The sequence below is a fragment of the Catharus ustulatus genome, chromosome 5 (genome assembly GCF_009819885.2).
Source record: "Catharus ustulatus isolate bCatUst1 chromosome 5, bCatUst1.pri.v2, whole genome shotgun sequence".
In the NCBI taxonomy this organism is placed as follows: Eukaryota; Metazoa; Chordata; class Aves; order Passeriformes; family Turdidae; genus Catharus; species Catharus ustulatus.
Window position 1 is genome coordinate 1,166,847 of NC_046225.1, and position 23,935 is coordinate 1,190,781.

The 23,935-nt window shown below is 44.9% G+C and overlaps 2 protein-coding genes across 2 annotated transcripts; both read left to right on the forward strand.

Annotated features, from left to right (window-relative positions):
• Window positions 1–284: 284 nt before the first annotated feature.
• On the forward strand, window positions 285–11,288 carry SDAD1 (SDA1 domain containing 1). Its single transcript, XM_033060696.1, has 22 exons — window positions 285–440; window positions 535–639; window positions 762–860; window positions 959–1,069; window positions 1,553–1,624; window positions 1,709–1,809; window positions 2,033–2,090; window positions 2,263–2,337; window positions 2,708–2,809; window positions 3,050–3,119; window positions 3,516–3,619; window positions 4,056–4,113; window positions 4,625–4,683; window positions 5,016–5,092; window positions 5,361–5,458; window positions 5,857–5,933; window positions 6,274–6,406; window positions 7,275–7,375; window positions 7,816–8,012; window positions 8,501–8,585; window positions 8,951–9,112; window positions 10,396–11,288. The coding sequence occupies exons 1-22, from the start codon at window positions 351–353 to the stop codon at window positions 10,444–10,446; spliced, it is 2,085 nt and encodes a 694-aa protein (XP_032916587.1). The 5' UTR covers window positions 285–350; the 3' UTR covers window positions 10,447–11,288.
• An 840-nt stretch (window positions 11,289–12,128) lies between these two features.
• On the forward strand, window positions 12,129–20,464 carry NAAA (N-acylethanolamine acid amidase). The gene is made up of 11 exons (XM_033061278.1): window positions 12,129–12,298; window positions 12,386–12,550; window positions 14,011–14,137; window positions 14,862–14,952; window positions 16,617–16,693; window positions 17,143–17,315; window positions 17,603–17,665; window positions 18,224–18,290; window positions 18,768–18,796; window positions 19,595–19,691; window positions 20,191–20,464. Exons 1-10 carry the CDS (start codon window positions 12,129–12,131, stop codon window positions 19,668–19,670), a joined length of 1,038 nt encoding a protein of 345 aa, XP_032917169.1. The 3' UTR covers window positions 19,671–19,691; window positions 20,191–20,464.
• Window positions 20,465–23,935: the final 3,471 nt, after the last annotated feature.

Consider the following 23,935-nt stretch of genomic DNA (forward strand, 5'->3'; position numbering starts at 1 on the left):
TTTTTTTCATTAAAGACACTATAGGGAATATTGTCCTGTGTGCTAGTTGCTCTATGTAGTTGGTAAAAGATTTTTTCTCTTACCTTTTGCTCTCCAAGTGATGCTGAAGACTCCTTGTGAGTTGTGTAGTTACGTACAAGGGTGCCTCGGGGAGCGGCCGCCGCCGGGGGGCGCTGTGCGGAGCGCGCCTCCCGCACAGGTTTGTCCCTCGGCCGCCGCTGGGGGGCGCTGTGCCGAGCGCGCCTCCCGCACAGGTTTGTCCCTCGGCGGCCCCCGCCGGGGGCGGGCCAACATGGCGGCGCCCAGCTGAGCGCTCGCGTGGTGCGCTCCCGGTGCCGGTGCCCGCAGCCATGTCGGGCCGCCAGGGCAATAAGCTGCCCAGTAACCTGCCCCAGCTGCAGAACCTCATCAAGCGCGACCCCACGTCCTACACCGAGGAGGTGCGCACCGGGGGAGTGGTTGGGGCGGGCTGCGGGTCGGGCGCGGGGCTACGGGCGGGTGTTGCTCAGCTGCCGCTGTTCTCTGTGTGAATAGTTCCTGCAGCAGTACCACCACTACCAGTCCCATGTGGAGATCTTCACCTTCCAGCCGGACAAGCCCAGTAAGGAGCTGACCGAACTGCTGATGTTCCTGGCGCAGGTGAGTCCCTGTGACGCTTACCGTGTACAAAGAATTAAACTTGCTGTGTGTGTACTCCCTGCCAGGCCTGTGAGGTAACCCCAGGCGTGCTCTGGCGCCTTCTCTTGCCCTGTCCCTTGCAGGTTGCCCACTGCTACCCCGAGCACATGGCCAGCTTCCCGCAGCAGCTGAAGGAGCTGCTCTCCCACCACCACACGGTCCTGGACCCCGAGCTGCGCATGGTGAGACCCGCCCTGGGCTGCCCTGCCTTTTGTGTGAGCTGAGAGCTTGCCGATAGAGAGGAGCTGCAGAGCAATGTGAAATCCGGGTTCTCTTACAGACCTTCTGCAAGGCTCTGATCCTGCTGAGAAACAAGAACCTAATACACCCCACGAGTTTGCTGGAGCTGTTCTTTCAGCTGCTGCGGTGTCACGATAAACTGCTACGGAAGGTAAGGTGTGCTGACACACATCTGCATTTCCAGTGCGTTGTGACCAGATTCCAACATGCCAGAATAGGCAGCTGTTCTCTGCTGGGTTGGGGAAATAGAGTTTAAAATAGCTCAGCTGTTTCAGCAGTGTTGGACTAGTAATGGAGTTCTGCTGCTGTAAACACCTTGCTGCAGGTTGTAGGCTTGTCCTGTGTGGGATTGAGCAGTTTGGTTGTCTGCAGGTGAAAAGCCTGGCTGTCAGAACAGGCCTGAGTGGAGCAGGGGCAGGATTTGAAGCAGTATTTGATGCTGTTCGTTGTCCTGCCTTGGTGTACTGTAAATTCAGTATAGTTTTTAAATACATGGGTCTTCAGAGGACGCCTTTCTGTTCTTTTTCCTGCTGTAACTCAGTGGTGTTCCCAGAGGGGATCAGCTGGGCCCCATCCTGGTGCTTGGGCAGGGTTGCCTCTGTGTGTTTTGCTCCCTGTCACCTCTCCTTTGCAGACCTTGTACACTCACATTGTGACGGACATCAAGAACGTCAATGCTAAGCACAAGAACAATAAAGTGAACACGGTAGGTGCTTTGGATTTCACCTGTACTTTGAACTGACCTCCTGCTGTTGAAGACCTCTAAAAATGTTTTCCACTTCATTTTTAGGCGCTGCAGAACTTCATGTACACAATGTTGAGAGACAGTAATCCCACTGCTGCCAAGATATCTCTGGATGTGATGATAGAGCTTTACAGAAGGAATATTTGGTGGGTCTGGCAGGTTTATGTTGGTTTGCCCTTTATTGTGGGGGCACCATTTGTGGCATGTAGTCCAAAACATGATGTAGGGGATGGTGACTTAGATTTCATAATTGTAGCCCAGTGGAGTTGTAACTTGTACCATGGAGCTTAGCTGAGAAAAAATGCCTTGTGTGAAATTAGTTACTTAAATATTTGCTGAAATAAAAGATATGGTTTGTTTTTTTTCCAGGAATGATGCCAAAACAGTCAATGTCATCACAACTGCCTGCTTTTCCAAAGTGACCAAGGTGAGAACAGAAATCACTGATACACTGGATGTTATCTTGGCTTTCAGGCTGTAACTTTATTTTTTGCTGAGATCCATGCCTATAAAAAAAACTTACTAAGTCTTTGCGCATCTTAAAGTGTGGCTGTAAATTTTGTCAGCTTGTCCCATATGAACTCACTTTATTTTTTTAGGTGTTAGTTGCTGGTTTGAAGTTCTTCCTTGGGAAGGATGAGGATGAAAAACAGGACAGCGAGTCAGAGTCTGAGGTGGGTGCTGTGATCAAGTATTTCCTTATTTGTTTTTCAGGTCTGTTATTGGTTCTGTCGTCTTGATCTTGACTCTGGCTGGCTCTGCCAGTCTGTCTGCCTCTGTGCTACTCAGTGTCCTGTTTAGCTGTCTCCAGATGTTTCTGTGGCTCACAGTTTCAGTGTCTGACAGCTGGCCCCAAGTGCTGGCAGGATGTCTTTGCTGTCTGTTAACAGAGAAACGCTCAGAGCTCTTATCTTTCTAGATGCTGATGTGTTCTGACAGTTAAGATAGTTCTCAGAGTATGTGGCATTGAAAAATACTGCTAGTTTGTTTTTGGGCTTGCCATGTGGAGCCTGGGTTAGCTGAGTGTTGTGGTCCTTCCCCAAGGATGATGGCCCCACAGCCAGGGATCTGATGATGCGCTACGCCACCAACAAGAAAACCACCAAGCGCAAGAAGAAACTGGAGAAAGCCATGAAGGTGCTCAAGGTGAGGAGAGGGCTCCCTGACTTCCCATCTTCTTGGCTTCATGCTTCTGGTACACAAGTCCAGTTGTTGCCCTTCTTGTTTAGCTGCAGGTGGTAAATAAGGCTGTGTAGTTGAAAATGGGTGTGGTTTTTAAAATCCAGAGATAGTTGTTAAAATCTTCTTGAAGAGGCAGCAGTCTTTTGACAGCAGCCTTGAAACTGAAGCACTTTACTCATAGAAATGTCTTTTGCTTCCATGCAGAAGCAGAAAAAGAAGAGCAAGCCAGAGGTGTTCAACTTCTCTGCCATTCACTTGATTCATGATCCCCAAGGTGAGTGTGCAGTGAACTCTCTTAGTGCGATTTGTGTTAATCTACCAGCACTTGATGTGGTCTTTGTCTATTCCAGTGAACCTTGGGCATGTCATTTTCTGAGATCACCCCAAAATATATCTAAAAGTTTAGTTTTCAGTGCTGATCCAGTGCTTATGGTGTTGGGGCCCATCTGCCAGTTCCCTCTGCTGAACCTGTGCACAGCAGGCCTTTTAGGCATACGAGAAGTAAAATAACCCATTGGAATAAGCGTTTTGGTCACCTTGAATTTTTTTCTGTGCAAGTGCACTGAGCCTTTGAAATAAGAAAACAACCTGCCTCTTCTGACTGTGATCCTGTTGGAGTTCAGTGTTGTGCTGTTCTGTTCTACTGCAAATCCATTTTTGCTCCTTGCAGACTTTGCTGAGAAACTGCTGAAGCAGCTGGAGAACTGCAAGGAGCGATTTGAAGTGAAGATGATGCTCATGGACCTAATATCCAGGCTTGTTGGAATACATGAGGTGTGTCCTTGGATCCTTTTATGGTGGTCAGTTGGTAGCCAGTCTGGTTTGGGTGTGGGCAACTTCTAGGAAATAAAATTTAATGTTTCTGTATGTCTAAAAGTGCACAGGGATGGTCAGGGAGTTGCCAGCAGGACTCATGGAATGGCACAGTGGTACAGACTTTGTGGTATTAAGTGAGCTCTCCTAGAGAAAGGTATTGGTCTGGGATAGCTGAGCATAAAGAAAAGAATTTAGTGCTTCCAAGACCTTCCTGGGAAGCTGCTCATGCTGCCCATGGAATTATCAGTCAGAGGGAAACTGGCAGCTCCTGCACTTGGAGGGTTTTGTGCAGACTGCCCAGTAAGAAAATGAGATGGTTTTACCCTGTGTCAGCTTATGAAGGTACTCTCAGGTTCAAAGACAAGAAGATAATATGTTACAATTTGCCTTGCAGCTTTTTCTTTTTAATTTCTACCCCTTTGTTCAGAGGTTCCTCCAGCCCCATCAGAGGGGTAAGTAGCTACTCCAGGTACTGCTGATCCCTCATGTCTCATGTCCAGGCCTTTGATGGGAGTGGCAGTGAAAAGGGACAGACAGCAGTGGTTTGGTGGGAAGCAGGAGAAGTCCAGTGGGGACAAAGGAAGTACAAGTCTGTGACTGCCAGAAGTGCCAAGTGCTTTGCACTTGTGTGGAGGCTGTGACACTCAGGGCTCCTTACCTGAGGATTTGAGAAGCTCTAGCAAAGGAATAAAAGGAATCTGAGTCCCTAATTCTGACTAGCTAAGCTGCTTCCTTTTACTGCTGCTTGACTCCAGTTGTGGAGCATTTCCCTTGGCTTTAGCTGGCTTTTATGGCTGGGTGGAGGCCAGAGGAGTTCCTAATGTTTGGTGGGAGAGGAGAAACAGTTGTCCCAAAGAAGCTCAGGCTGGTTGGTTCTGGGCCTGACTGAGCAGGTTGAGTTTTAAGGGATGTGTTTGTTGGCTGGAGCAAGCTGCAGCAATATATGTGGGTTTTTTCTTCCAGAAGTGACAAAGATTCTTCTGTTTGCTGCACAGGCTTCACATCAGCTGGTCCCACCTGAGGTCAGTGTTCCACCTGTGGTGGATGTTAAATGGGCAGCAGGCTACCATGGAAATGCAGCTGAGTGTGTGTCTGGGGAGGGGGAAGGGGAATTGGTCAGTTTGTTTGGAAAAGCTTATGGTAATTGCAGCAATTTCTGCAAGTTCTGTTTTGTAAAGGGTGGGGGAGGGAAAGATGCTTGGTTTAGTTCCTGCAAGAAGATTCATGTTTAGAAAATATTTGTGGGCTGTACTGGCATGTCCTGATGTGTGTTTATATGAAAAAGGATTTGTCTGTTAATGGCATCTAAATGTGTTAAGTTTTTATTAAATAAGCATTTTTTTCTTATTTTCAGATTATCCAGTCAGTGTTGATGACCATTGCCAACAACTTTGTCACAGACAAGAATTCTGGGGAAGTCATGACTGTGGGGTGGGTACAGAATTGTATGAGTCATGTCAGGCTTCAAATGTGGTAAAATAGATCTATTTTTTTTAAACAACTTACAAGAAACTGTTTGAGTTAAAAGTTTGTTAGCTTCAACTTTCTGTATTTTTGCTTGGAGTATTTTATGTTTTTCCCCTCTTACACCAAATGTTGTATAAATGCTGTGTAAGGTTCTTCAAGTTTCAGGTAATTCAGTCTGTAAGTGGCACTTTCTCCCAACTGCTGTTGAGAAAATAATTTTCCATATTTTTAGAATCAACGCAATAAAAGAAATCACTGCGAGGTGTCCCTTAGCCATGACTGAAGATCTGCTCCAAGACCTTGTTCAGTACAAGACACATAAAAATAAAAGTAAGTATTACATGGCTATGACTTTAAACTCCTCTTTTTCCTGTATTATGTTGTTTTCAGTTACAGCCTTCATGGCAGTGCTGTCCTAATTGGTTTTTATGGGCTGAGACCATTTTCAGTGTTTGGATTACATCTCTCTATTTGGAGTGTGTAGCCACAGGAGACAAAACAGTGAAGGGTAGTTATGGCAGGGGAGCTAATGGACAGAAATAAAGCAAGGAAAGGGATGGTTAAGAAGAGTCAGCCCTGAGGAAGTGCTGGGTTTTATACCACAGAAATCACAGGGAGCCAGAACCTCAGAATACAGGAGTGGGCTGTAAATGCTGATGATCTGTGTGGGCTTTTGGTTTGCTCAGAGTTCTGCTTTTTTTTTCCTGACTCTCTCCTTTTCTGGGCAGATGTGATGATGTCTGCAAGAACTCTGATACACCTGTTCCGCTCTCTGAATCCAGAGATGCTGCAGAAGAAGTTCAGGGTAAGAAGTTCATGTGTTTTGCACTCACTAAAAACTGATATGCTCAAAAATGATGAGAATTGGTGTCAGTATCCTCTTGAGAAGATGGAGTCAAGTCTGTGTTCTGCTGCCTTTGGACATAGTATGCTATCCACATTTTGTTAGTTCATATTCATCTAACTCATGGTTTCATCATGCTTTTGAAGTTCACCCGTTTTCTGAGATGCTTTCAACCTGAGTAAACTCTGGCACATGAAATAAGGAAAGGTCTGTGGACCCACACCTGTTCCTCTAGGTGTTTTCATGGCTTGGTGGATTTTACAGTAGCAGCCTGCTCAATGAGTGTTGTGTTAATGCACAGGGTAAGCCTACCGAGGCCTCAGTGGAAGCCAGGATTCATGAATATGGAGAGCTGGATGCCAAAGACTACATTCCAGGAGCAGAAGTACTGGAGGTTGAGGATCAAAAGGAAAAGGGAGAAACCCAGGAAGAAGGTTGGCATTTTTCCTTTAAAGATTCTGGTTTGGGCATCAGTGCCACTATGATTTTATGTGGACATGGAACCTGATGGTTGTGCATTTTGTTTCCTTGGCTTGCTCATGTCTATCCTTGAGTAAGTGCAGTTTCTCAGGGGGGTTTGGTGCTGTGTTGCTTTCTATGATACACACTGAGATGAGGCAGCAGAGGGACAGGCAGTATAGCTGTGGACTTTGTGTTCAGTTTCTCTGAAGTAAAACCTTTGGGATATTACAGACCACCCAAATAGTAGTTGGATATAACATTTGGCTTATTTAATTCAGTTCCTGTGTAAATGCTTTACACACCCTGGAACTCCTGCCTTAGATGGAACAGTCTTGAAAAGCAAGGCAGAGTTTGGTACATGAAGTGGGAGTGCCTTGAAGATGCTGAGGAATGAAGGCCCTGATGGGACAGGCTGTGTAGTGATCACTGTAACACTGGGCTTGCTTGCTGAAGCTGCTAACTTCACATCAGCCAGCACAGCAGTGAAAGCAATGCTTAGACTGTCCTAACTAACCCAGCTATAAACCACAGTACTTCTCCTCTTGGTTGAGGTGGCTGGGAGTGGGGAGCACTATTACTGTGGAGTATAATCAGTGTCTGTTAACTCCTGTGGTGCTTCAGGCTGTCCCAAATGCATCCTGTGTTCAGGATCTTGCCCTGGAGATGAGAACTGAGCTTTGCAGAGCATAGCATGGATCCTGTCCCAGGGCAAAATGCAATTAGGAAGTGGGTGAAATAAATGAAAGGCAGCAAGAGCAGGTGATCCAAGCATCAATTATTGCCAGTGTGGGCAGTGAAGATGAGTTTGTGTTAACAGCTCTGTACTTGTTCCCCAAACAGACGGCTGGGAGAGTGCTAGTCTGAGTGAGGAGGAGGAGGACAATGATGATGGAGAATGGATCGATGTGCATCACTCCTCAGATGAGGAGCAGCAGCAAGTAGTGAGTACCAGTCTGTTCTATGTCTAGTTCATCACAGACCAGATCCTCTTGCTCTTCACCTCCATGTAGCAGCTCTTAAATACCTACCCAGGCCTTCAGAGCAAGCTATCCTGAAGCAGTGAGGCTGAAGTGCTGCTCAGCAGTGCTGCTCAAGTACACATGTTGTTAGGGTGGGAGGGGAGAAGGAGGAGTGCTCTCTCAGGGCTTGGTGCTTTCAGAGCTGTGATAGTCAGGTGAGAGCTTGTACTCCCAAAGTCTAGTGTGCATGCACTCCCTTCAGACACTATGGATGTGAGACAGGGAAAAATCCTGGCATCTGGTTGTAGCATTTCCCAATACTGCTGTTTCATGATGTGGATTTGGGAGGCAAGGGTCATGGATTGTGGCACAGGAGTGGTTTGCAAAGCTCTGATTCTCTTGTACCTTTTTGTTTTCCAAAGGCAGAAAAAGTGAAAAGCATGCCCATGGAGGAACGAAAAGCCAAAGCTGCAGCAGTCAGTACAAGCAGGCTGCTAACTCAGGAAGACTTCAAGAAAATACGTCTTGCCCAGCTTTCCAAAGAGCTTGCTTCTGCACCTGGCAAAGCTGCAAAGCGGAAATATATTGAAATAGATGATGAAGAGGAGGAGGAGGGCAGGTAGGATATGGCCTTTGAGTGCTTTTCCCTATCCTCTACTGATGCAGCTCTTCATTGCAGCAGGGCACAGAGCTCTGCTGTTGAGCAGTGTTCCCTGGTGACAGCCAGAGCCTAGAATGGATCCTGGGCTGGGGGTTTGCTTATACCTGGGGAAAAGACATGAGGAGCTTGTGGAAGATCTGAGACTGTTTGTTTGACTTGTTCAGACCAGGAGGCCTGAGAGGGGGGTTTTGTAGCAGTAGCTGCCTGGTGATCGCTCCTGTGTTTCTTAAACTTGTTGATTAAAAATAGGACTTGAAAAATAAGTGGGTGACTTTTGTAATGGCTATCCCACACAAGGAGCAGCCTGAAGGGAACAAAAAGTGTTTGTCTAAATGAATGGTGAGACAATGGCCTAAGATGGGTGATAGACCAAGGGTGAAGAGGGCAGCTTGTTTTCCTTGCTAGCTGAAGTTTTGTGTGGTGACACTTACTGGGTTTGTGTGTAGGGGAGAGCTGCTTTCCCTCAGAGATATTGAACGCCTGCATAAGAAGCCCAAGTCAGACAAGGAGACCAGATTGGCAACTGCAAAGGTAAGGAACTAGCATGTTCTGTATCCTGTCCTTTCTGGGCTTGGGTTTGTCTTGTACAGGAGGAAATGCTGAGGCTGCATATCTAAGGTAGATGCCAGCTGCTGTGTGGGTTTGAGGTGATTTGTTTGGTTCTTGGCTGTTGCATCTTTGCTGTAACAAATAAACAATCTCCTGCTGGTCACATGTGACTGTGAAAATGGAAACAGACCCAATTGTCACTGTGACTTTATAAATACAGACATGAACACAGTCATCCTGAACCCAGATTTGTTACTGCCATAGATCCTGTTAGCATCAGGCAGGGAATGTTGATGGCAGGTGAAGGAAAATGACCCCCTGTTGCTCTATTGCACTGTCTATTCTAGGCTGGAAAAACAGACAGAAAAGAATTTGTGAAAAAGAAAACCAAAATCAACCCATTTGCCAGCTCTTCCAACAAAGAAAAGCAGAAGAACAAGAACTTCATGATGATGAGATACAGCCACAGTGTCCGGACCAAGAACAAGCGCTCCTTTAGGGAGAAGCAGGTAATGTTCCATGTGGGACATGGATGGGGCAGTGTGAGCAGCAGCTTGTGACCCAGGTGTGCTGCTGCCTGCCCTCTGGCCTCAGGTGTTGCTGCTGGAGCTCAGAGAAAGCTTGAGTCCTGCCCCAGACTGTGGTTCACTCTCCATAGTCTCTGACCTTTCTCTTGGTACTCTTCTATCACAGACTCAGCTGTTCAGAAAAAAAATTAATTCAGTGAAACAGTAGTTTCACACTAATGCAGTTCTCAGTGGTGGAGCCCCTGGTTTGTAGAATAATCCAGTGGTCCAGTTGTTTGTTTTTTCCCAGACTGTGTTTTGTGCAAGTGTTTACATGCTGCTTGAACTCTGTATTGTTTCCAGGATCATGCATGTTATCCAAATGATATTTGTCTCCAATTTCTTGACTTAGGAAGGGCAAGACAGGAACTATTAGTAGACTGAGTAGGAAATATCTGAAGTTGTTCTGTTGAGCAGGAGGATGTGGACTAGTATCCTCTGTACATGTGTATTTGACATCACTGCCTCACCTCAGTTAAGGCTGACAGCATTGAAACCAGCTCTCAAAACACACAAAATAGGCTGCAAATGAACAATCCAGGCACTTTGAGGAAGCTGTTGTTTATACTAACACTTGGCTTAGCTATTTTAAAAAGATGTCTTGAAGGGTTTTGTCCTCATTGATGTTTTAAATTCAAATGTAATGGCTAAACAGCATTTATTAATACATTTTCCCCATGAGTGTTAGGTATAGCACCAGTCTGTTAACCAGAAGTGTTTTGAGTGGGTTGCAGGCTCATAGCTGCATGGTGCTGCATTTTTGGTGGTAAGATAAATGGCCTGCTTGCTATAATCCAGAGCTAGCTCCCTTACTTGATAGAAACATGTCTGAAGCACCATAATATCTCTTTAGGGTGATAATGGCACTTGTAAAAATTCCTCCTCCCCCCTTGAAAAGTAGTTTTGTCACAAAACACCCATTTTACTTACCTCTCAGCTGACCTGTAACTTGCTTCATCTTTTCTGTTTTAAATGAGGCACTAGAGTAGTTTGTTGTAATCTTTGTTGCATAGGATTTGGTAATGCCCAGCTCTTTAATTGTCCTGTGGAGTTTAGGTAAATAAAGCCAGTGTTTGTGCCACTGTAATTGTTAGCATTTGCAATGCTGCTCCCAGTTTGAGCTTTCATCAGAGGTTAAAGAAATGACAAGAGTTCTGATGTGGTAATGGTGGTGTGTGGTGTTTTCTGTTCCTTACCTGAATATTCCCCTCTTGTTTTGTGGTTAGCTGGCTCTCAGAGATGCACTGCTGAAAAAGAGAAAACAGCTGCTAAAATAAATGCTGGAGAGAGTTTCATCACCCTTGAAGAAGTCACCCTGAAGATGCTTATTTCCACCCACCATCACCCTGAGGGAAAGGAGGGCTCTGGTGCCTTATGGATTTAGCTCTGATCTGTTCAGAAATGCAAATGGAACTCTTGCAAGCTGATTTGTACTGCATCAATAGGACAGAGGCCTTAATCCTTGGAGAACCTAAATTTGTTTTTAAAGTGTTCTGGGGAAGAAAGCAATTTTATTTTTATTTAATGTAATTTACTTACAGTGGGGTTTGTATGTGTAAGTATTAAAATATACAACTGTATGATAAGAATTCTACTTGAGGCAATTAATGACTAAGCAAGAGAAAGGAAGAAGAATATTCTGGCCAGTCTATAAAGCATGTGGATATAGTGTCTGTGCCTGCCTTAGGAGAGTGACTGCAGACAGAGTGAGCTGTTGTCCAAGCAGCTGGCTCTAACTAATTTAATAATACCAAATTCACCTGAGATGCAGGTAAAATAAATTCAAGAGTTGTGGGGAAGAACAATTCATTATGGCTTACTAAGAAAAGAAAAATAAAATTCGTTTTTTGGGACATCTGTTTTTTGTTGCTATTTAAATACAAAAATAGCATTACATGCCAGAGAAAAAAAAGGAATGTTTTCCTATAGTGGTGTGCCTTCTGCTAGGACTTGCCAGTGTTTCTTGGCAAGTACATGTAAGAATCATGTGTACATCTGGGTTCTTTGTCTAAGTTGAATTTGTGCTTTACTTTTGACCTCTGTTGGGCCCATTAATGGGTTCTTTGTACCTTCCCATGCCACCTGTTTCAACGGAGTTGATGAAGTATTTATAACTTGAGGGAGTTATTTGTACTGTCCTTTTTCCAGATGTGTTAGAAATGGATTTCTCTGTGGTGCAGAAACAGGTGGCACATGCACAATATAATGGAAATGCATTGGTGGGGTGCTTTTTTCCTTTCTTTTTAGGAAGCCAGATTAACATTCATATTCCATGTGGGAATTTGCTTAGCTATTTGTTAAATATGTGTTTGTAATAACTTCAGTACTTTATTGTATGGATTTTCTTTTGTTTGTTTTGTTGTCACCCTGCTTCCTAGAGGAGAAAAAAACTTGACAGAAGCTTAAGGGAGTGAAGGACTAAGTAGTATTTTTTTTTTTTTTACGGCTTTCTGTGTTTTAGCCGAATTGTATGTTCCTGCTGAGGGAAGGGCAGGGATGGTACTGGGCAAGGACAGCAGTGAGCTCTCGGGTGGAGAAGGAGCACGTGTAGCTGTGGGGATGGAGTGCTGTGGGGATGGAGTGTGGAGCAGGGGCTGGAGCCAGAGGCTGGGGCAGTCTGTAAACCACAGTTCTACTGCTGGCGGCGCTTTTTCTGCCCAACAGCTGAGCCGTTCCCCCTGTTGTGCATATGTCCAGCAAGGATAACCTCTGACACTGAAAGGGAGCGCTACTTGTTTGTCCCCGCGTTTGAGGACAAGTGTCTGGTCTCCCGTCTCCCCCTTTCTCCCTTGTTTACAGCCTGCTGTGTCAGCAATGCCCGTTCCCGGTGCCGTGTCCCGAGTGTCCCGTGTCCCGGGCAGGCTGCGGGCGGGCGGTGCCGCCCCGGGGCGGGCCCCGCGGCTCGGGGAAGGGAAGGCCGGGCTGGCCCCGGGGCGCCGCAGCCGCTGCACGGTGCGCCATGGGCTGCGGGCCGTGGGCGCTGCTGGCGCTGCTGTGCGGGGCGGCGGGGGCGGCGGCCCCCCTGCGCTGCAATGTGAGCCTGGACAGCCCTGCCGAGCAGCGCTGGCTGCCCGTGCTGCGGCACTTCGAGCCCGCCTTCCTGCGCGCCGCTGTCCGCCGGATCATCGAGTGCGTGCGGCCGGGACGGGAGGGGACGGGCAGGGTGCGGGACCCGCTGCGAGCCGCTCCCCGCTAACCCCGCCGTGTGTCTTACAGCGAGAGGGTGCCCGGATGGGTTCACCAGGTCATCCAGCCCATAGCCGCACAGCTGGAGGCGTTCATGCCGCAGCCCTTCGCGGGAGAGATTGCGGGGATGTGCAAAGCGCTGGGAGTGGATCTCGGGGATGGACTCCTGCTGAACTTCGCCTACGAATCCACCGCGTGAGTGTGGGGTACTTACACGGTGTGCTGCAGGTGTGGGGAGCTTCAGTTCAGCGCAGCACAAGGCACGTGGGGGTGACCTGCGCTGTTCCTTCTGAAATCGCTGGGTCTGTTCAGCCGGCAGGTCCCGTTCCCTTTCGGCAGGCTGAATGCTGAACGGAACGAGAAACAGTTGTGTTTTCTATGGGCAAGCACAAGCAGCAGCTGTCTGTCATGGTTTTGTGCGTGTACACGTATATACAAGTATTAAAATCCAGAAATCATTTTTGCTGGTAAGTATGCCCATCCAAAAGTACAGATCACTTATGTTTGAAGATGATGTAATGTTCCCTGTTACTTAAAAATTGCTCAAAAGGAGACTAGAATAATTAGTTGCTTTCTCATTTGTCTGAGAGGAAGTTACCACTTGACTACTTTCTGGATGAGAGTTCACTGGCTGCGTAAGATAATTCATGATTTGAACAGTGGGAAATGACTGTAGTGTGTTTATGGCAGCAAACAAAATCTCGGTGAAAAAATACTCAGTTTTATTGTTTCTGCCCTAGAAACGTGTGCAGGAGACTAATCAACACTTGGTGTTTTCTCTGGGGAGGCTAAAGTATTTCTCCATATTTATTTTAGCAAATATCAAGGCATGTGGCTCCTTGTTTCCATTTGGATTTTTTTTCATTATGTGTAGTACTCAGTTTATGGCCTTTTTTTAGTAAGGACTAATACTGAATACGATACACTGAAGTGCTGGCTGGTTTAGTGTTTCACAGAGGATACTTGCCATGCTTCACCCTGGTGAGGCCCCTGAAGCTCAGTTTCTCAGTTTGGATGCTAGAAAACCTACATCAACTGGGAATAACCTACTTAGGTGAAGAATTTTTTACCTCCATATTTTTGACAGGCAGAGTTATGCATCACTGAAATGGCCAACTCAAAACTAAAAGTGAATTCCCTGCTATACAGTATATTCCACAAAAAAAGCTGTTTTAATGAAACTTAACTTGTTGCACAAGGAGTTTGAGCACTTTTCCTGTTCTAGAGAATAGTCTGTTATTGGAATGGCTGATACCTGAACCAGTGGTTTTTAATTTCATTGATGGCGCTTAATTTGAACTTACCTACTCTTGATTAAAATTATCAAGAGTCCAAATGGAAGTGAAATTATCTGAATTAAATGCAGAAAGTGCAACACTTTCTGGATGCTTTTAGATGTCAGCTTTTCATTATGACTTCCAAAAGGGAAATGAAATAATTGCTTTTCCCAAGTGGAAGTGCTGCTTCCTGCTACCCTGTATTTTCTGACCTACTGTGGTGTGGTACTGGACTCCTCATTGTATGGTGATGTTAATAAAGCATTTAGCAGAGCATCAGCTCAGTTTCTCCTGGAAGGCTGAGCTCTGGCAGCTGGAATACTCCAAGCAGTGCCAGAGCTGTGCCCTCAGTCATTGCCTGCCCTGCTCTGTTTGCAGGTTCTGTACCAGCATTGTGGCTCAGGATGACAAAGGGAACATTTACCACGGTCGGAACCTGGATTATGACTATGTCGATATATTGAGCAAGATCACAGTGGATGTGCAGTTTCTAAAGGGTGGCCAGGTACAATGTGGGGTTGGTGTGGCTGGGTGGTGATCTGTGAAACGTGGGACAGCCCTATAGCTGCTGAGATGGAGGGTTTGATGTAGCAAAGGGGTTCCATCCCAAATACACTGGATTGTTAGAGCAGCACAATTATGCTACAGGAGTGTGAGATGAATGCTGATTTTCTTTCTGTTCTGGACCTCCATTTTATGATGATGGGCTACAAAAAGTAGAGCAACTTAGTCTAGAAAATATGATTTCTGAGAGATGCTGAAAGAAGGAAATGTCAAGATGCTAAAAAAGAAAAGAGATGATAGGGAATATGGTAAAGAGATCACTTTTGGTAGTAACCAATTCTAAGGCTTTTTTTCTTTAGACCTTATGAATTTCTCTGACCAATAAGTGTGGTTTTAGACAAAGATTACCAAAAACAATTAGTTGCTAGTGCAGTTTTGTGAGTCTTACTTTTTCAATATTCCTAAGTCCATTTTGTAAATGGACAAGGTGCTGTTTGTGGCTTGGCAGTGTAACCTGAGTGAAAGTCTTGTAGCTGTTGGTGATCCCAAACAACTGAATGCTGTCAGTTTGAGTCCCTTCATAATTCACTTGGCATGTTTTTTTGTAACTGAAGGCACAGAGGGCTATAGTAATACAGATATGAAAGCTATAAAAAGAAGTCCAGGCTGCAGGTTCCAACTGTGTTCTGCTCTGGAATGCTCAACTGCTCTCCTCCTGGTTTCAGGTTGCGTACCAAGGCACCACATTTCTTGGTTATGTGGGCTTATGGACTGGGCAAAGTCCACACAAGTTCACCATCTCTGGAAATGAACGAGGTAAAGGGAATGGCTGCCACAGTAGGTATTGTGTATTGGTTTTGTTGTTCTGCCTGCCCTGGCCTTTTCCTCTCCCAGGGAACAGTGAGGGTAAGGTTGAAGAGGAATGCCTTGCCTTGCCCTCAGGGAGTGAAAACACACGTGCCTGGTTTTGGCTGCTGTGTAGGAGGAGGCATTTGTCAGCAGTGTCACCTGAGCTGAAAGCATTACAGGATGGGGAAAGGCTGTAACAGAGGTGGTCTGGTCAAGAGATGCCATTGGAGGTGGCAGAGATGGGGCTGAGATAGCAAGATGCAGTTTGGACAGCAAAGAAGGGGCTGCTTTCCTGGTTCTGCTGTGTTCCATGGCTGTCTGGCCTCATAAGGCAGTTGGAAAGAGGAAGGGAAGATCTAGGGCAAAGGCAGCAGGGCTTGGGGGAATGCCTGGAGACACCAGACAGGCTGGTGAGCAAGATCAGTGGAGCAGAGTGCAGAGATGGCACTGCTGAGAACTAAAACTTGTAGCAGTGGGGAAGGCACAGAAAGGTCACTGCCTTCCTTGTTCCTCAGGGCTTCAGTTTCACAAGCCATGACACTTGTGTCTGACTCAAAGCTTGGGAAGTTGTCTCCTCCATTTCTTTCCCCTTTATTCCTCTAAAGAAGCTGGTACTGTGTTGTTCTTTATTGATGACTATAATGTATTCTCAGAACCAACATGTAAAATGTTTACTTTTCCCTTCTGATGGTGATAAGCATTTTTCTTTTCCATTTTGAACATTCTGTTCTTCAGCTCTTTAGCTATGCAAACAACATTCACTGTATGTGCTGTAGATTATCTCTGAGGAGGGATTCTGCTATGGAACACTTGCCCCTCATGCTTCCTGTTTGTTTTCTTGATGCTGCCTTGTTGGATTCACTAAATTCTTCCCATAGTTTACATGCACACTGCTTCTGGTTCCAGAGTAGATAGTTAATTCTTTTGAAACTGGAGTGCCCTGGGCTCCAGTTATTGGAGCAAACTGCTTTTAGTTCAGCTTAAAGGCAAGTGTTAAGTGTTTGAGTCTGTTGAAAGGCCTGATGGAGGAAATCTTGTATACCAAAGTCCTATGTCTCTCCACATCCTCTGTTCACTCCACATGTACTGCAGTCCTGTCCATGGGCTGCTGCTGGTTTATCTCAAGTGAAAGCTGTTTTCAGTTCATTCCAACTGAACTAGAAATTGAGGGAAATGAGTGGGAAGCAGGATAACTAAATTAGTGGTAAGCAGACTGATTTTTTGTTTGTCAGTATTTTGCAAAGTGGGAGTGTTTAAATAATAATAAACTCAGCCTTCTGGTTTTTGCACTTTGCTTATTTTTCTCAGTAACACAAATGCTATTACCTCTTTTTTAGATGTTTTATTATTTCTGTGGAATTAGTCTGATTTTAATATTTCAGTAAGATGAGTGAGGTGATTATTATCACTTCTGTCATGACAGGTCTGAGATGCTTTCTGGAAAGCAGGGGTGTTAGTCCAGCTGTTGTGGCTGACTGTCAGTTGGAATTATGTTGTTGATATGTTTCACCTGAAGGCTGTGCTCCTTGTTGGCATTTCTCCTGTAAAGTGTTGGTACTTTGTGCTGATTGGCACCTACCCTGTCTCACTGTGTATAAATTCCATGTATAGCAATTTTCTTTTCTCCACAGAAGGTGGTAGCTGGTGGGAAAATGCTATAGCTGCTTTCCTCAACAGGAATTACCCTGTCAGCTGGCTTGTGCGAGATGTAAGTGCACTGACTTGTTCCTACATTTCACAGTTCTGTCACATTTGTCCTTAAACATTAGTAAATTAGAATCAGTGGCACAGAAGACTTAGCAACTTGATAAGCAAGTGGATTTCTGAGGAGAAACTAGGTGTGGAGCCTGTGTTCAGTAATGAGGCAATTCTGGAGGGCAATGTCCAGTGCCAAAGGTCCTGGAGAAGCTGTGCCAAGACTTCCTTCCTAGGGAGTGTTTCAGCTAGCTGTGACTTGTAACCAGTTATGACAGCTGTACTCTAAGATGGTGAATACCTGTGCCAGGGGTTATTTTGTGCTATTTTTTGTGTTGCTGTATTGATAATATTTTCAAGTAGCACTTCAGAGTTAATTACCATTTTCACCTTTGTTCTTTTGAGGATGTCCCAGTGCTTGTTTGTGTGCTTGACCTCACTGTCATCTCCTTTTTGTGTCAGACCCTGAGCGAAGCACGGGACTTCCAGGCTGCTGTTCTCAGACTGGCTAGCATTCCCATCATTGCTGAAGTTTACTATATTGTGGGAGGTGTCTCACCCAAAGAAGGCATGGTCATCACGAGGAATAGAAGAGGGCCAGCTGATCTCTGGCCTCTTGATCCCTTACAGGGAGAGTAAGTAGGAAAAAAATCCTTCCTTTCTGCTTCTCACATTGCCTTTGGAGTGACTGCCTTAGTGGCACAACTTCCTTGGGAGATCAGGGGCATCTCTTGGTCGTGGTTATGGCAGGAGATGAGAGCTCACCCAGCCCATTCCTGTGTTCCACAGTTGATACTAAAGGCTGTTCCATCTACCAGCATGGGGCCCTTGGGCTTGCAGCAAGTGTAGGGAATGCCTTTTGAGGGAGTTTGTTGGACTTGATGCTTTGCCTACTGATCCAGCATTTGTTTGCTTCTTACAGGTGGTTTCGTGTGGAGACCAACTATGACCATTGGACTACCCCTCCCCCTTGTGATGATCGCAGGTGAATGGGCTGCAAGCTCTGTGGGGAGGCAAAGTGTGTTTTGGAAGTGGCTGGAGGTGTGAGCAGGTGTTTTCTCCTAGAGCAGGCAGCTCATTCAGGCCCTGTGATGCCCCCTTGAAGGGAACATGTACAGTGCAGAGCAATATTCAGGTGCCAGAGGAAAGGGTGTGAGACAGTGTTTAGCATAAATAATGAGAAATTGCAGAGATAGTGCATAGACCAAAAACTTGCTCAGAAAACAACATTTAGCAGATGCTAAATGACTTAGATTGACAGTGCCAAAGTGTTGGATGGTACTAGGAAGGTGCTTACATGGGATTTTTAGGATGTGTAGTGTGCAAAAGGGGACTGGCAGGTTCCTTCTTGGATTGAACTCAATGGACTGGTAACAGGAACTTCAACACTGTGAGATAAGATCCAGTCACACAACTTGGAGTTATTTTATACTAAAGCAGGCATTTCAGTGTTAAGGCCTTTGGTAAGAATGTGCTTGTGTTGGTGCTTTGTAGCCTTTGGAACAGACAAGTGTGTTTAATTGATAGTGTTGCTTTCCCACAGAACTGCAGCCATCAAAGCTCTCAATGCTACTGGACAGCACAACATCAACTTTGACACACTCTTCAAGGTATTTCTCAAATTTTTGCCTTGTGAATTGCTCTTTCAGTTCTTTCACAAAGCACAAGTGCTGTTTTATCAGGGGTGTAAAAGCTGTGCTTTATTGTGGGGAACAAGGTTTACTGCACAGCTGTCTCTAGGGGTGTTGAAGACTGAAAGTTGTTCCAAATGCTTCTGGACTCCTATTTAGGTGTTTTTTAACAGCTGACCAGTTCAGGTGGAAAGTGCAGGAGGTGAATCCCATCATCTTGGTGCAGTTTCTTATTTTAAGAACAGGCACTTAGTGTTAGACATGGTGAGCTTTGGGACTTGGAATGCTTCAGGGGGCTTTTTTGAAAGTACTTCTGTAAAAGGGTCTGATGTTTAAAAGAGGGGAGAAGTCCTTGACTTTGTTATTCCTTTTATAACTTCATCCTACTGCTGTTTCTAAATAGCCTTTATTTCCCTCTTCCTACCCAAATGACAACTCTTGAAACTTTTTGTACAGGTGTTGTCAGTGAAGCCAGTCTTGAACAAGTAAGTATTAGATTGAGACATTGATCTGTGCCTCAGGCCACTTGAAAGTACACCACAAACTTCTTAGCATCTTCCTTATGTGTCTGAGTCATGCTTCCCAGCTTAGATATTGGCTTGTGCTCATGACCCTCTATTTTCACTTCCACAACACCATTCCTTTACCACTTCATTTAGGGAACTGCACTTGTTTGGGCTCAGTCTGATAATGGGAAATGGCTCTGGAGTAGTGAAACAAATTACTCCTTTAGAGGAGCAGCTGGGTGTCACACTGGTTCCTTTGCCTGCTTTTGGGTTGGTGTTAACACTGACAGCAGCTTTTTCTGCATGTTCTGATTATGTGTAATAAAGTGGGATAAAGCTTTTAGATACCATTTACTGGGTTTCCAGGAGATACATTTCAGTTCTGTGCTGCTCCAGAAATTGTACTTTTGCAGCTTATGATTATGTTATGGGTATATTCTCTGCATCAGTCATTGTCATTGGAGCTTGGCAGTGGCTTCTTCTACCTCTCCTCTGCCTTGTCAATGTGAGGAAAGGGGAAAGGAAGAGGTTTCTGACAGCTGTGACATAGATACAGTACCAGTTGTTTAATACTGTTCCTCTGTTGTGCTGTGTGGGGTAAAGAACACTAAAAATTAGTGCCAACGGTCTTTAATTTGATCAGTCTCTTTTCCTAATCCTTCTGTACCTAAGCAGAGTATTTTGTTTCCACAAAAATTTGTCCTGCTGCTTTGCTAGGTAGCTGAATGACCCTTGCTGGCTTTGGGATGTCACTCACTGTTGCTCTTTGCCTGCCAGTAACACAGTGTACACCACAGTGATGAGTGCTGCGTTCCCAGACCGGTACCAGACGTGGATGAGAACTGAGGAGTGAGGAGGTGCAAGTGGCAGAGGTGTAAGTGGCACCTGTACTGACACAACCATTGCAGCTGCAGAGTCACTGAGGGACCAAGCATTGCAGTCTGAATTCCTGACTCTGCTTGGCTATTGCCCTTGGATAAACACCTTCCCTTGTTTTAGAGGGATCTAAATACTGACTCTGCTAGGGAAACTCTTGGAGATGATCTTAGTTTTGATCTGAGAGGGGGGCTTTGTCCTGTGAATGTGCAGGATAAGTCCAAGTTCTCGAGCTCACAAGGCACTTTGTGGTACAGCTTCAGAGAGATGAGAATTTGTGTGCCAAGAAACTGGTCGCAAGGCCTTGGCAAGAGCATAAGAAGCTGTGTTCCAGTTTAAAGAGTTTCAAAAAACCCCTATTGCTATTCTATTTACAGCAATTCTGTCAGATCTGATTTTAGCAGGAGTAATTCTTTCAAGAGATTGTGTAGAACTTGTTTTTCACTTAACTCTGGACAAACCTGTGCTCTCTTGCCTATTTTTTTTTTCACACACAGAGTGAGAAGCTGAAGCTGTGCAAGACTAACATGCTTTTAAAGTCACTCCTGGGAGCAATACAGTGGCTTTGATTTGTGAATGATGTGAACCATTCAGGAACCAGTGAATTGTTAACTCTTCAAGTGTTGCACCTGATCCTGTTATTGACCTGTAATGCAAGTTGGAATTTTCTAGTATATGTTGCTGGGTAAAAATGGCTTGTATTACTTTTGGTAAGATTTGTGCAACTGCAATGTACTTCTGTGCTGACTAATAAATACATTTTGTAATTTATATAACCTGTGTCTATTATTTATTTTAATTAATAATAATTTATTATAATAAACATTTATATAATGAAATAAAAATATTCAGCTGATAGCTTGATGTATGAGGGCTTGTGAGGTTACTTCTATGATCCTTTTCCCTCAGCTATGAGGAGTTGTTGATCCTGGGCCTAGCAGGGGCAGCTGCAGCAGTCAGCAGCATGCACAGCTGTAGACTACAGGTGTTTTATTTATCAGAAATCAGGAGCTGTTTCAGCAGTTGTGGCAATGCACAAGAGGAGGAGGTTGTGCTGGGTAGCAGTGAGGTTAAAAAACGGTTGCATTTGTTTTTGTGCATTCAGATCAAGTTACCTGCAGAAAAGCTGACATTGTTTTACGGTGCAGAGCAGTGGGGTTTTTGTCAGGTTGTGCTGTGACTGTACATTGAGTTTAGCCACTTAGGTGTGCTCGAAAAATACTGAGGGATATGAAGAGTCAAGACCTGTGGGTACCTTTGAGTGAAGCTGGGAAGTGTCCTTCCTCAGTGGATAAAATGTCACCTGTGTGAAGGTGACAGAGCAGCACTTGCAGATCCTGCCATGCTGGCTGTGGTATCTGTGCATTGGTTTTGTTATGCAAGCTGCTCTGAGAGCACCTTCTGGAGCTGAGGGCCCTTTATCTCCTTGTGCTGAGTCTCATAACCTACTTACCTGCATCCTCTCCTCCTGCCTGGATAAAAGTGCTGCAAGCTCTGCCTTGACCCACTTGAGACCCACAGCCATGTACAGCAGCCAGATGAGAAATTTGAAGAGGAGTTCCTGGAGGAAGATTAAAAATGATCACTATCTCTGAGAGTCCAGAATGCCATTGCTTTAATTCACAGTGGCAGCACTGATTTGTGATCCCACCAGGTTTTCTTTAAATAACAGCCACCCACAGCTCCAGGATCCTTACAGGTGTGGCTTTGTGTACTCATCCTGACCTCTGCAGCATTAGGCTGATTATCCTCTGGCAGGGTGTGCCCAGATGCTCTGGTATATAAATCTGGCCAAATGTGTTTGTTTCAATGTGTACAAACAATCTGGAATATGTTGTTAGTACCCATGAATATTCAGGAAACAATTTGCTCCTACTGCTGTGTTTGTGGCTTGGCAGTTGTTTGGGGTTATGAGGTTTAAACAAGTGAGGAATGTAGATTTTTTTTCTTCCCTTATAAATGACTTCCTTGAAAGCCTTGTGTTTTCTGTGGTAACCAGCACTCCAGAGTGCTGACTGCCAATAAAATAAAGTTTTTCTGCTACCTCAAATGCTTTTCTGCTAACCAAAATATGCATAACTTCCTGGTCTTAGCTGAATGACAAGCTAAACATTTAAATACTGATGAATTGGTAAGGGATATCTTTTACAACTTAGATAATCTAACCTGTGAGTAGCTAGGGTACTTGTGATAAGAACTGAAATTGGATAAAAATGCAGAGATGTGATTGTTAATACTTCAAATAAAACTATCTTAATGCTGGAAGCATTAAAATGTAGCAGTGGTAAAATGTAGCAGTGGTAGGTAGGCTTGGATGCTTTGTGGGAATTTTTGCCAAGAAACATTGAGCCAAAACATCCTGAAGGTGTTTCTCTAGCCTGGTATTCTATGACTTTATGAACATGGTTTTTTTAAAAAAGGAAGCTTATTTGTAGTTGTTTCAATAGCTTGCTGATCATATTTCTGTTGGAGATTTCCTCTGCTATGTGTGTACAGTTTTTAAAGACTGGAAAGAGCAGTGATTTTCCTGCTTTCTCAAGCCCTGCAATTGTGAAGTAATAAAATGAGGTAAATTATCCTTGCTTTTTCCACCTCCCTTCCTTTCTGCACTAGAGATTGCCCAGCTACAAAATCCCAAACACTTTTTCAGCCTGACACAAAGAAGGGGTGAGACCTTGAATTATCTTTCCTCCAGAAGTTTGCATTTAGCAGAGGGTGGTTTGAAAGTGTCTAAGAGCTGACTCCTAGGATGAGAGAGGCCAACATGCTGTGTTTCTCGTTCATAATCCCTTGAGTAATCCTAATCCAGTTGAGATCTGTAGCCTTTATTAAGCATCACATGGTAGAGGATTCTTAAGGCTGGTCATAACTGGGCAGTAAATAAATCAAAGTGTCTGCACCATTTCTGGCTTGCACGTGCACAGAGACATGGCCTGTTGTGCTGCCTGCCCAAGGGAACACGTTGCTTTGTTGTTTGGATTCTGAGGAGATGTTGCACCTGTGACTAAACAAACAGCATCAGAAATCGTCGGTCATTTGGGTACTGAATGCAACCAAAGTTTATCAAGTGGAAAGCTTCAGTTGAGTTTATCTCTACAAACCCATAAATTAGGACTTGGCAAGGTAAGTTGCATTTTTCTTTTTAATTCTTTGCAACAGACTTTTGTGTCATTAAACTTGGAGGTAAAACATCCTTTTTCTATGCTGAGGTATATAAAACTGCATTTGGGAGTTTTCTATCTCTAGCTCCCCTTTTTGGCACTGCAGCAGCTGTGTGTGTGTGTGTGTTGGAAATACAGCACACTTCACCATCTTGTTTGCAGCTACGAGTGGGGCCGGGTCTCATGTGCACGTGGGCCATACATAGGTATTTACTCCCAGAGGCAAGGCAGGATCATCACTTTCCCTGATGCCAGCTACCATTTTTATCCTTGGAGAAGTATTTGATTGTTTTTTAATTCATCTGTAGCTCTTAAACTCTTGGTGTTTTTCTTTTAGCAGAACTTAAAATTTGTTTCCCTCCACCATCTCTTTTAGGTTTTTTCCCTAGTAAACTTTTTAGTCTGTTATGTCCTGTTGCCTTCCACATCCTGCTCACCTGTTCCTTCCATTGCTGGAATGTCTGTAAAACTGTCAGGTTAGTGAGCATCCCATTCATGATGCATGGAAAAAGCATCTTTCCTAGGAGCAGGGTTCTCATTAGCTGAGTTATTTCTGGCAGGACCTGTGGGTTGAGCACCACATTCTGCCAAGATCTGTGATGTGCACAAGTTCCCAGCATGTAGGATTTGGTTCAGAATGCTGTCCCTTGCTTTGGTTTTAGAGAAATTAAAATAATTAGGCTAAGCCAGGAAATTAACCTAGGCTTTTGTGGTTTTGGGTGATTGACTCAAATGGATGTGTGCAAGGTTTCCTTTTCTCAATTTTATGGGATACTAGATGATGTTATTGTGTTCTGTTTGTGTTTGAAGAGTTTCAAGAACTGTTACCCAATGGCTTGGGAAGTGCCTGGATTCTGGCTGCTATGTCTCTCTTCTGCCTGTGACACATTACTCCTGGTGCTCAGGAAATGTGCATCTTCTCTGTGTGCTCCGCTTGGTGTTCCACTGGTGGTCTGTCCACATGGGACTCTCGAGTCCATGACTTTTTAGTGGTGGTTGAAGTGTGCAGTGGCTTTTGTCACCTGGTTTACAGTGTGGGTGCTGGCTGGCAGTGCTCTGTGCCTTGGTGTGTACCAGGGAC

What these genes read in the sequence shown, in the direction of transcription:
- SDAD1 (XM_033060696.1), top strand. Translation starts at nt 351, where the DNA reads ATGTCGGGCCGCCAGGGCAATAAGCTGCCCAGTAACCTGCCCCAGCTG. An exon ending in CTTGATTCATGATCCCCAAG is followed by an intron (nt 3,120 to 3,515) that starts GTGAGTGTGCAG and finishes TGCTCCTTGCAG; the next exon opens with ACTTTGCTGAGAAACTGCTG. An exon ending in CAAGACACATAAAAATAAAA is followed by an intron (nt 5,459 to 5,856) that starts GTAAGTATTACA and finishes TTTTCTGGGCAG; the next exon opens with ATGTGATGATGTCTGCAAGA.
- NAAA (XM_033061278.1), top strand. Translation starts at nt 12,129, where the DNA reads ATGGGCTGCGGGCCGTGGGCGCTGCTGGCGCTGCTGTGCGGGGCGGCG. An exon ending in AGTTTCTAAAGGGTGGCCAG is followed by an intron (nt 14,138 to 14,861) that starts GTACAATGTGGG and finishes TCCTGGTTTCAG; the next exon opens with GTTGCGTACCAAGGCACCAC. An exon ending in CATCTCTGGAAATGAACGAG is followed by an intron (nt 14,953 to 16,616) that starts GTAAAGGGAATG and finishes TTTTCTCCACAG; the next exon opens with AAGGTGGTAGCTGGTGGGAA.